At 41.1% G+C, this 12,512-nt stretch overlaps 1 protein-coding gene across 1 annotated transcript in view; it reads left to right on the top strand.

Annotated features, from left to right (window-relative positions):
* PKHD1 (PKHD1 ciliary IPT domain containing fibrocystin/polyductin) overlaps positions 1-12,512 on the top strand; it is a 445,700-nt gene that overhangs the window by 167,090 nt on the left and 266,098 nt on the right. Inside the window, exons 37-39 of the mRNA XM_068960604.1 lie at positions 7,049-7,259; positions 7,675-7,832; positions 11,092-11,283. Of these exons, the coding sequence (XP_068816705.1) occupies positions 7,049-7,259; positions 7,675-7,832; positions 11,092-11,283 (561 nt within the window). The remainder of the gene's footprint in view (positions 1-7,048; positions 7,260-7,674; positions 7,833-11,091; positions 11,284-12,512) is intronic.

Genomic DNA, 12,512 nt, shown 5'->3' with positions numbered 1-12,512 from the left:
TCAACTCTGGCTTATCCTTCAAGACCCAGCTCTGTTATCACGTCTTCTGGGAAGCATTCCTGGAAACACCGCCCTCCTCTGTGTGAGTGAGGTGCTCCATATCTCTTCATTGGTGGACCCTGAGTGTCCTTTTGTCTTAGCACTTAACAGAGTACATTTATGATGTTTTGCCTATTTCCTGTACTGTTTATGGACCCTGGAAGACAGTGACTTTGTTCCGTTTATGTCTTTCTTCCCAGTGCTTCACAGATGTTCATCTACACCAAAGAAAAAAATAGCATTCATTGTTTTGCTGTGGATAATGGTGAAGCTGCATACAGAAATAGGGAAGATAATTTGCATATATTTGAGAAAAACATTTCTAGTCCTTTTGTGAGTTTCTTTATGTTTGTATTATGTTGTGAACATGATTTTCATGAAATGATTCTTTCCTCCCTCCCTCCTCTTTTCCCTCCCTTTCTTTTTCTCTCTCTCTGTTTCCCTCCTCACCTACTCCCTTACTGACCTGGAAAGGTCTTGGCAGTTATTCACTTGGAATAAATTGAAAGATTGAAGTCTTACAAAACAAACAGAAGATAATTAGTGATTTTAAAGTGTGTTAACCCACAATGATGATCTTCTTTCTTTCCATGCCCATTTGGCAGGACGCTTCTCTGGGCTGGTGTAATTATGGATGAATGTGCTGAAGCACTTGAACAATAATTTGTAGGAAATACAGTTTTGAGTAGAAGTCATTAGTGGGAATAAATGAATAACTTGTTGGTTAACAGGTCAATGTTGAAAGCCCAAATAGGTTAAACATTGTATTAACTTATGTGTGAAGGGAAACAATCTTTTTTTCTGTAAGCATATGCATAAAATTATTGAGCTTTTTAAACTGTATTTTTATATATCTTTTGATTGTGGTTAGAATGGAAGAGGGCCACCTGACCTGGGTTTTTGAAGAAAGAACTCTTCTCAAAATTCTGTAATGACCTATATGGGAAAATAATCTAAAAAAGAGTGCATTTGGGTATGCGTGCATGTGTGCAAAATTGCTTCAGTCGTGTCTGACTCTTTGTGACCCTATGGACTCTAACCTGCCAGGCTCCTCTGTCCATGGGATTCTCTAGGCAAGAATACTGGAGTGGGCTGCCATGCCCTCCCCCAGGGGATCTTCTTGATCCAGGGATCGAAACTGCATCCCCTGTGTTTTCTGCATCGGCAGGTGGGTTCTTTACCACTAGTGGTACCTGGGAAGCCATGTATTACTAATTCATTTTGCTGTACAGCAGAAACTAACATTTTAAATCAACAATACTCCAATAAAAATTAAAATAGTAAAAAAATTTACCACAAAGAGTTCTGGAAGGTGAAATGACTTACATTTGAAATGTGTACAATGCTGCCTTCATCAGAGAAGTCAATCAGTCTGCCTTGTACAACTTTTAAGTAATATTTATAAGATAAAGGACATACTATTTTGCATATCAAAGCTAATTGGGTACATTAATATACAATTATTTCTAGCGGCTAGAATTCCATTATGTGTCCAGTTCTTTGGTTCTGGATTCAGAGGAGCCAGTTTCAGAACTTGGTGCTGACATCTCCTGCTGTGTGATTTTTTTTTTTTTAAATTTTAAAATCTTTAATTCTTACATGTGTTCCCAAACATGAACCCCCCTCCCACCTCCCTCCCCATAACATCTCAGTGGGTCATCCCCATGCACCAACCCCAAGCATGCTGTATCCTGCGTCAGACATGGACTGGTGATTCAATTCTTACATGATAGTATACATGATAGAATGCCATTCTCCAAAATCATCCCACCCTCTCCCTCTCCCTCTGAGTCCAAAAGCTGCTGTGTGATTTTGTCCTCGAAGTATTATTTTAACTTCCTAATCAGTACAGTCTGTCAAAAGGACAAACAAAACAAAACCCAGAAAAGCAACAGTTCTTTACTTTAGAGTAACACTGATTAGCACAGGCTGGAATTATTCTAAGTTCTCAATAATGTTCATGTTATTTTTCAGCTTTTTACATACATGTTATATATTTATTGAGGTACACTTCTGATGGAAGTTTGTAGGTGGTTGTCTGGATGGCAATAATCAAAATAGTTTAAATCTCTATAAGTTGAGTGCTAATCAGACTGTGCTAGAAATTGTGACATTGTCACAATTGTATTACACATTGTGTAAAAGAGACATGATGGAGTGGCCTTGCATTCAAGGTGGGGAGAGAGGTATATGTACCGTAACAATTACAGAAAAACTTGATATGAAATATGTAGTGCTGACTGTAGGTTGCATCATTCAAGTTTCTCCAGGCTCCCTGAACCCTTGCAGCCTGTAGATATTTGAGTAGTGATAAAAAAGAATATTTCTGCCTGCCTTGACTCTCACAGAGCCTCCAGCCCTTTGTCCCTGCCTGCTTGTTATAGGTGTTCTCATGACAAATATCATCAACTAGTCCATTTTCCTTTTATTTTTGTTTTCTTGATCATTTTCCTCCCTTCAGGAAGGTCCTGGGGCTTCCCTGCTGCCATTGCATTGGGTACCTGCCATGGAAATGCTGAGCACAGGGTGCCAAGGGTGCAGCTTTCATTGCTGCCCAAGTGGGCCAACCCCCAGGTGTGGAAATGTGCTGTGTTCCATGATGGAACCAAAGGCCACTAGCTTTGTCACTTGGGGTGCCTCCTGACCATCTGATTGCCGAAACTTTGGGGTGCTTGCTTCTCCGTGTTTCGGTCATGATTTTTTCCACCTTCAGTCCTTACTTCTTGGACAATTATTATACTCAAGACACTGTGATAGACATGATGTGTGTTACTATGACACTGTGCAGATATAGGATAACTTCTGCTACCATGTTTAATAGGGGAGATGGAAAAGAGCAATAATAGAGGTCAAGCCACATGTGCTAAGGGCTAGAGAGGAGAGGGAGACAGTGATATGATAAATGCTGAGTTTGACCTAGTTTGGAGGTCTCAGAGACTTCTCTGAAGGACCAGCTTGAACATCATTCTGAAGAATGAGACAGTGAATGGATGAAAGAATCCCAAGCAGAGGAGCATCAGGTACAAAGTCTATCTAGAGAGTTCCCTCAGGGTCTTTCTTCAGGTTCAGTCATGGGTCCATGAGAGAAAACCCGTCTGAGGCATACCCCATAGCATCTTTGTCATCCTTGCCCGTCTCTTCCATTCATGCAAAAGAACCCAATCAAATGGCCCACAGACCAGCCAGACATGCTTGGGCATGCCTAGACCCAGATGTACACAGGCCTTTTACTCAATGGGAACCCCCTTCTCACTGTGGGTCTATAGGAGTCAGTGGACATCAGCATGGGCTAAAACGGCTCCTGAAGTCCAATGGGAGAGGTGAGGCTTGAGCTACTCTTAGGAGAACAAGTGGGTTGAAGAAGACTGGGTACCTGGTGGAAGAGACAGAACAGACAGAGGGGTAGAGTCAGGGATGATCTCGTTAAATGAGAAGAGACTGGACTTCCTGGAATGGAGAATTTATTAAGGAGTCAGAGATGATAAAGTGGAGTTTGGTTATGGAGACTCTTGAAGGTCCAGAAGGGAGTTCGGGAATTGGTTGCTGAGTGCTGTAGGCAGATCATTGTTGTTGTTCAGTCACTCAGTTGTGTCTGACTTTGCAACCCCATGACTGCAGCACGCCAGGCCCCTCAGTCCTTCACTGTCTCCTGGAGTTTGCTTAAATTCATGTCCATTGAGTCAGTGATGCCATCTCCTGGAACTTGCTCAAACTCATGCCCATTGAATCAGTGATGCTATCTAGCCATCTCATCTCATCCCATCTTGTATCTAGCCACCCTCTTCTCCTTTTGCCTTCAATGTTTCCCGGCATCAGGGTCTTTTCCAGTGAGTTGGCTCTTTGCATCAGGTGGTCAAAGTATTGGAGCTTCAGCTTCAGCTTCAGCATCAGTCCTTCCTTTGAATATTTAGGGTTGATTTCCTTTAGGATTGACTGGTTTGATCTTTCTGTACAAGTGTTTCTCAAGAGTCTTCTCCAGCATCACAGTTTTAAAGCATCAATTCTTCAGGACTCAGCGTTCTGTATGGTCCAGCTCTCACATCTGTAGATAACTACTGGGAAAACCATAGCTTTGAGTATACGGGCCTTTGTTGCAAAGTAATGTCTCTGCTTTTTTAATGTGTCATCTAGGGTTGTCATGGCTTTCTTTCCAATGAACGAGTGTCTTTTAATTTCATAGCTACAGTCACCATCAGCAGTGATTTTCGAGCCCAAGAAAATAAAATCTATCACTGCTTCCACATTTTTCCCTTCTATTTGTCATGAAGCAATGGGATTGGATGCCATGATCTGTTTTTTGAATGCTGAATTTTAAGCCAGCTTTTTCACTCTCCTCTTTCATCCTCATCAAGATCCTCTTTAGCTCCTCTTCACTTGAGGTATCTCATTAGGCAGATACTGCAGATTAATGAATAAACAAGGGAGGTAACTAAAAAAGAACAGTGCACAATGGCCAGAGGATTAAAAGTTGTTCATAGAGGATCTAGCTTAGATGATTATTACATTCATTTTGACATTCTCAAGTTTGAGAATATTTGTCTGGGGCAGCTCAGTTGGTAAAGAATCTACCTGTAATGCAGGAGACCCTGGTTAGATTCCTGGGTCAGGAAGATCCGCTGGAGAAGGGATAGGTTATCCACTCCAGTATTCTTGAGCTTCCCTTGTGGCTCAGCTGGTAAAGAATCTGCCCATAATGCTGAAGACCTGGGTTTGATCCCTGGGTTGGGAAGATTCCCCTGGAGAAGGGAAAGGCTTCCCCCTCAAGTATTCTTGCCTGGAGAATTCCATGGACTTTATAGTTCATGGGGTCACAAAGAGTCAGACATGACTGAGAGACTTTCACTTTCAAGTTTGAGATGATGGTAATTCATCCAAATATTCATATCTGCTATATAGCTACAGATATGAGGCTGGCACTCATAAAACACCCAGATTGATCTTTTAGTTATACACATAGAGGTGTGCCATTTTTGCAATGAGAGTGAATAAGTTATGAGATAATTTTACTGCTTTCTAGAGGCTCTGTCAACATTTGAAAGGCCTTAAGTTTATATTGATAGTTAAAAAATTCGCTTCAAAGATTCCCTGTGATTTTTTTCCATTTATTTTGACTTGACTGTTATTTAGAAGAATGATTAGTTGAAAAATATCTTTGTCGTGTCAAATTTTGGTTCTGACACATGTAGCTGCTTGTTGATAGGTGCATAGTAGGGTGCTCTTTGCTTATTGATTATTATGAATTATTGTTGATCACAGTGCATAATTGTATTTTGCCATCATATTTTGTCATTGACAGACATTTTTGATGCATGATAGAGATGTTTCTGTGTAGACTTTGAAGAACAGATCATAGAAATTCACACATATATAAATATGCATATACACTGAAATAGACTTTATTTCATTTATTGTTCCCAAAGGTTAAAACATACAAACAGGAATAAAATTAAAATTATTTTCTTTAGACATGATTTATGTCTTAATTTTCACCTGCTCTATAATTAGAAATTTTGAACTCTGGGAATTTCTTTTTAAGATAAAATTATTGCCCGAGTAAAGTTCAGAAATTATATCATTAACCCAGAGACCTTTCTAAGCCTAGAACAACATTACTGGTACAAGTGCCACCACTCCCCAACATAGACAAATAAATAAAGAGGGAAGTTTAAAATAATTTGAAAATGATTTATTGTTGGCCACCTCTGTAGTTAGAGATTCAAATATTATTACTTTAGTTCAACAAGGGAGGACAGGAGGTTGCTGTGGGCTAAAGGTAAATTATGATCTACTGTGAAGGAGGAGGAACTGTACCAAGGAGAGGAGTTGGGAGGAAGCCTTTTCTGCGTTACTGCTCCAGATAAAGGCTGGGGAAAAAAAATATCTCTGCCTTGACCCTTGTTGGAAAAGACCAGAGTAAACTACAAGTCTGACTCCCTTCTGGAATCTTTGCTGGTTAAGGAGCAGCTTATGGTTTGGGGAGGGTCAGATAGTTGCACTGGAGCCTAAACCAAACCAAGTTATTTAGGGTCACACATTCCACTTTTTTTCTGCTCTGCTTAGCCATCCTGTCCCTAGATATACCCCATATTAGAGTAAGAAGGGATTACTTAACACACCAAGATTTAGGTTGACCATTCTGATGGTAATTTTTATTTTTAACTCTATGATCACTATTTGTACAGTGAGTTGAAGTCTTTTTTTAAAAATATAAATTTATTTATTTTAATTGGAGGTTAATTACTTTACAATATTGTATTGGTTTTGCCATACATCAACATGAATCCGCACAGGTATACACGCGTTCCCCATTCTAAACCCCCCTCCCTCCTCCCTCCCCATACCATCCCTCTGGGTCGTCTCAGTGCACCAGCCCCCAAGCATCCAGTATCATGCATCGAACCTGGACTGGTGATTCATTTCATATATGATATTATACATGCTTCAATGCCATTAAGTTTAAAAATTCATGGTCATTGGTTTTAATTTGGAAGAACGAGGTGATAAATTTTATCCTCAAAACAGTGTGATGCAGGGAAGGAAGAGAGAAGACTAAAATATATTGAGGGGTTGTTATGTGGCAAAGTCCACACTACATGTTTCATAGATATTATCTCATCCAATTGTCTTAAACCCCTAGGAGGGAAAGCTTTGCTGCTTCTGCTTTCTAACTGAAGAAAGTGAAACCCACCTCTAAGTATATTATCCAAAGGAACATAGTTAGAATATGGCAAGACTGTGATTCAGCATAAATTTATTATGACTTCAACCCTGTGTTTTTCACCCCATACCATTCTCTGTCTTGAATTAGTGTCACCTGCAACAGACAGGAAAACTAATACCCAAAAAGGTAATATAATGATGTCACCTTTGGTGATAGCAGTGATGCTTATAGAACCTGAAGCTTGATTTCCCAGATTCTTTTTTCACTAAAGTCTTTGGCTGAATAACGTCTCATTCATATTAAGTTTTAAAAATGTCTAAAGGCAAGTTTCCCTTGCACTTGCTTTAGGTTCACTCCCAGAAGTAGTGGTCACCCATCTCCGAGCAGCTGCCAACGCCCATGACACAGTGCTGGCGCTGGAAGATGCTGTCGATTGGCATGCTGGGGACGAGGTCCTTGTCATCAGCGGGATGGGTGCTGAAGGTGCCAAGCCTAAGCAAGAGATTGTCACCGTGGAGACTGCACATAGTACAGACCTCCAGCTGAGGTCACCCTTGAGGTACTGCATGTCAGCTTGGCTCCATTTAGATGCAAGATGAGGTCTTAACGGTGTTGGTGACCAGCACAGCTGGTCAGAAGACATTTGTTTGTCTTTCAATCATATCATTTACATTAAATCACAGTAGACATTTTGGCAAGAAAATTACAAAATATGAAATATTTGGAAGATTTAGACGTCTTAAATAAGTTTCTCTTGTAAGACACTAGAACTTTTGTCTTTTTGTAGATGGTCACTGCAATAGTCAGCATAGTTCCTAATTCTCACACACGTGTGCCTATTTTTCACTCTTCTGTGTCTGAGTTTCTAAGGAAATAGAGTCCCAGATGGAGGATTAGGCTAATTTAGTGGCTTACTATTCATTATAAGACTTGGAGTGTTATTTTCAGATTTCTTTTTTTTTTTTTCTTTTCAGATATTCTCACAACTCCACAGAGAATTGGGTGGCTGGAGAACACCATGTTTTAAAGGTCATGCTGGTTCTACTCAGCAGGAGTATTACCATACAGGGAAATCTCACTGATGAGAGAGTGCAGTTCCTTGCTTCATGCCAGGGGACCAGTGCTTCAGAAGGTAGAGACCGATTTGTTGGGAAGTCTATAATGGGTGAAAAACAATGTTCTTACTGTTCAATGATATGTGGTATGGCTGACTTCTTTCAATTAGTGTGTTCCTAAAACAGTAAGTCCCCTGCAAACAAACGAGTTATCTTCTGAGAGCATGTTTGTAAGTCCGATTTGTAAGTTCAACAAAGCTGGCCTACATACTCAAGTAACACAAGCGGCTATATAGTACTGTACTGTAATAGGTTCATAATACATTTCATACGAGTAATACATTAAAAAAGCAAGCAACCGCAAAAAAATAAAGAAAACATTTTAAATCTTCCAGTAAGGTGCCTTGAAAAGTACAGTAGTACAGTAAAAGCGCTGGCAGATAGGGGCTGGCATCTAGTGAACAGGCAAGAGGTACTGAGTGGAGGAGAGGACTTGGAAGATGGTAGAGGAGAAGGATCATTGGCAGCAGGAGATGGAGGGCAAGCTGCAGTTTCACTCATGCCTGACATTGACAGAAGGCACGTTTGAATCTTTGAAAGTTTGAAACTTGAAGGTATGAATGTAGGGGACCTACTGTGTTCTGTAGATTTCAGAATGCTCTTGATAAATCATCATTTCCTCTCCTGCCCTCAACCCCCTTGTGAAAGAGATAGGCAGCAGTATCTGCTTGAGAAATTAACTATTTCTTGGGAGAAAAAAATATTCCTGTTATATAATAAAATCCAGAGAGTTGAATTAAATTTTCAGGTCAGAGGTTATAATGAAACTGATTTCCATCCTTCTCTACAATTCTCAGGAAAAGTGCTTAATGCCAGAGTCAGCAATACAGGCAGCATGTTCTAATGAGTTAGACTTGGAAGGCTCTTCCCTCCCCGCATCATTCCCACTTTTGGAGTTTGTTTTCTGAGCGAAACTACCACATACTTTAAGTAAGTGGTTGAAAAAGTCAATCTATCTTCGAGAAGAATAACAGGCACTGAATCACACTGATGTACCTATTAAACATCTATTTCAGGGATGGTTAGTTTAGTAGGTTATGTTTTGGTTTCCCAGGCTGTAGATTATGAGGCTTTCATATGTTGGGAAGACATCATTTGTCAACTTTGGTCCAGAATGGTGTGGGTGTCAAGGATGACTCCCAGGCATGAGCTCTGGATGGATGAGGAGGCTATTTATTGAGATGGGAAGGGAAACAGGTTTGGGGGGTGGGAGGGTAGAGATCATGAGTTTAATTTTGTACATGTTGAGATGCCAGGCCAGCATGTGACTGGAGATGTCTGGAGCCTGGAAGAAATGTCAAGTCCGGAGTTAAAGATTTGAGTCATGTCTATGTATAGAGGCCTGTGGGCATAATCTTGGTATATGGATGGGTAAGAGGGACTTTGACCCTGCCCCCCACTCCCTAGTCATCTAGTTCACAATTGTGTCATTCTGATAGAAAAAAAAAAGTTTTCTTCCAGTGGGTTGGAATGCAGTGACTGCCAAATTTAACATTTCTGCTAAACTGGCACCTGCAGTCAATTACAGACTCTCTTGGTAATTCTCATACAGGTATTCTCAGATCGTATTGTGCAAAACATCGCATTTAATCATGCTCCAAGAGAGATCATGCCTCTAGGTTTGGGCCATTATAAATCTGTTGTCTCCTAATGAAAAAAATAATCCCTAGTTCTACCACAACTCTTAAATATGACTAAAAAATTCCAAAAATAAAACAGAATTCGTAGACATTCATTTAAAAAATAACTTATCATTCACCTCTTCTTTTTATGGAGCTCAAATATGGGAACAAAGTAGCCAAAAACCATACCAAGAGGCCTTGATGCTGGAAAATATTGTGGCTCACTGGCATACATGGTTAAAATGGTGATAAAATGTACAAATACCAAACACCTCTTTATTCACCTCTAATATGTTCATTCTCATCACTTCATGGCAAATAGATGGGGAAACAATGGAAACAGTGAGAGACGTTATTTTGGGGGGCTCCAAAATCACTGCAGATGGTGACTGCAGGAATTAAATTAAAAGACCCTTGCTCCTTGGAAGAAAAGCTATGACCAACATAGACAGCATATTAAAAAGCAGAGACATTACTTTGCCAACAAAGGTCCATCTAGTCAAAGCTATGGTTTTTCCAGTAGTCATATATGAATGTGAGTAGCACTGTAAAGAAAGCTGAGTGCCAAAGAATTGATTCTTTTGAACTGTGGTGTTGGAGAAGACTCTTGACAGTCCCTTGGACTGCAAAGAGATCTAACCAGTCCATCCTAAAGGAAATCGGTCCTGAAAATTCACTGGAAGGACTGAAGCTGAAGCTTCAATACTTTGGCCACCTGATATGAGGAACTGACTCATTGGAAAAGACCCTGATGCTGGGAAAGATTAAAGGCAGGAGGAGAAGGGGACGACCGAGGATGAGATGGCTGGATGGCATCACCGACTTGATGGACATGAGTTTGAGTAAGCTCCAGGAGTTGGTGATGGACAGGAAGCCTGATGAGCTGTAGTCCATGGGGTTGCAAAGAGTTGAACATGACTGAGCGACTGAACTGAACTGATATGCATTCTTTGAGACTGACAACAAATGACTGTTAGAATGATCCATAATTTTGTATTAGTGGCACTTCTTCATTGGTTTATTAACCTGGATAATAAAGAGTTAATTCAGGAGATGATTTCTTCTCCATACTGAGGTTAGTTCACCCCACCAAATGCCATGTGTCCTCACTAGGGCTCTGCTGGGACTGAGGCGTTGGTATGGGGGCAGCTCAGTCCTTTCTCTGGAGCCCTTTTCCATTTCTTCGATGGCATCATTACTATGTCCCCAAACCATAAATCAGCAAAATATTGGGAAAACCCCACTGGACAGCAAAGAGATGTGATTACATTTAGCGCTCACATGTCTTCCCTTCAATTATCCACCACCAGAGGGTCATTTTATTGCACACTCCCTGAGGGGGATCTTTTGGATTGTAATAAGCATCTTTTTAGGTTGGGTTTAATGGGTTCTAGTCAGCCTTTTTGTGATAATAATTAAGGTGATTAATTCGGGGGCTTCTAGAAATAATAGAGTGAAGGCAACATCATGTTCTAGTTATCAGATGTTTTAATTAATAATCCAGAGGGGAGAATTGAAGTAAAAGGGAAGTAAGGTTATTAAATAAACAGTCATGGTCTGTCCTTTGTGCCCACAGTGCCTTTCGTGCTGGGAGATTTGGTTAGAATCATGTTGTACATTCTTCTGTGCCCCTTGACTTCATTCTGTGTCTTAGGTGATTTGCAGAACTGTTTGTATTCCAAGAGTGAGAAGATGCTGGGATCCAGGGATCTGGGGGCCAGAGTCATCGTTCAATCCTTTCCGGAGGAGCCCAGCCGGGTCCAGTTGAAAGGAGTGCAGTTCCGGGACTTGGGGCAAGCCTTCCGTGAGCACGTGAGCTCACTGATGCTGATGGGAGCTATGAGAGGTGAGGAGGCCCAGGCATGATGTCTCATCTTTCTTCTTCTATATTCAAGGCTCTCCATGCAAGGGGGTCCTGGTAGGTGGTATGTGGGGACATGAGGGGTTCAGAGATGGCTAACTATACCATAGGTCTATGGTTCAAAGAGTCACTTGGAGAGCTTATTAAAATTCTTATGTAGAGACCCTGTCTCAGACAAATTGTGATCCAAAGTGAGCCTAGAAAAACTGAATTTTAAACCTGATTCTGGAACAAGTAATCCAAGTTTCCCTTTGAGAAATGCTACTATAGTTACAGCAGATATGGAGGGAACCACACAGATCCATGTTTTGAATCCTGCTACTACAACGTACTGGGTTTGTAACTACAGATAGATTGACATTAAATAGTATAAATTATCAGTCAAGGCTAGTGGAAAGCACTTTGGGAAGATGTCCTAACGCAGAGGAATCCCCTGCCTGGGAAAAGTGGGGAGAATGGCTGAGAACCAGGCTCTCTTCCTGGGGACAGAGAGCAGACAGAGCATGCAGACCTTGGCCAGACCTGAAGAGACACGAGGGAAGCAGCAGACATCCAAGGCAGGTGGGGACAAGTAGATAAAAAGATCAGAATCAGAAAAGAAGAACATGACCAGATGTACTGCTAAAGGCTCTGAGATCAAAGTTGGAGGGGTGTAGGAGCATCTAGGGTGAAATTCCAATGCTAGAGTCTGATATATGGAGTTGAGAGATGGGTACAGATGCTGAGTGTTGAGGACAGCAGCCCCGTTGCATGGTTACGCTCCCCTGCCCTCAGCACCTCAACACCCACACAGTCAAGCTCTCCCTTCCTTGGTAAGGTGGTGCTCCAGAAGTCAATGCCTGACAAAGCACATCAGGGCATATGGGAGGATCAGTGGGGCTTGAAAAGTGCTAGGATTACAACAGACATTGACAAAGTAATCCATGAGGTCATTGAAGGCAGGATCCTGGCTAGCAGCACTTTTTCTCATTTCAAATTATCTGCTTGCCAAGAATACCTCTCCTAATTTTCTAAGATCTCTTCCACCTTATTTGTTTCTACACTCATTAGGGGCATGGGTCCCTCACATGGTTCTTTCCCAGGTACATTAGGATGATCCGAATCTTTGTACCCTTCTTTCTGGTTCTTCCGTCTCCTGGTGCTTATAATGCTGAGGAATATTTGATGTGGGTCAGTTCCAGTAGACGTGAGGGGAGCAGTCACATAGGAGTTAT

Source organism: Capricornis sumatraensis, chromosome 22 (genome assembly GCF_032405125.1).
Source record: "Capricornis sumatraensis isolate serow.1 chromosome 22, serow.2, whole genome shotgun sequence".
Taxonomy (NCBI): domain Eukaryota; kingdom Metazoa; phylum Chordata; class Mammalia; order Artiodactyla; family Bovidae; genus Capricornis; species Capricornis sumatraensis.
Note: the sequence above shows the minus strand (reverse complement) of the source record. Positions and strands in the feature narration are given on the sequence as shown.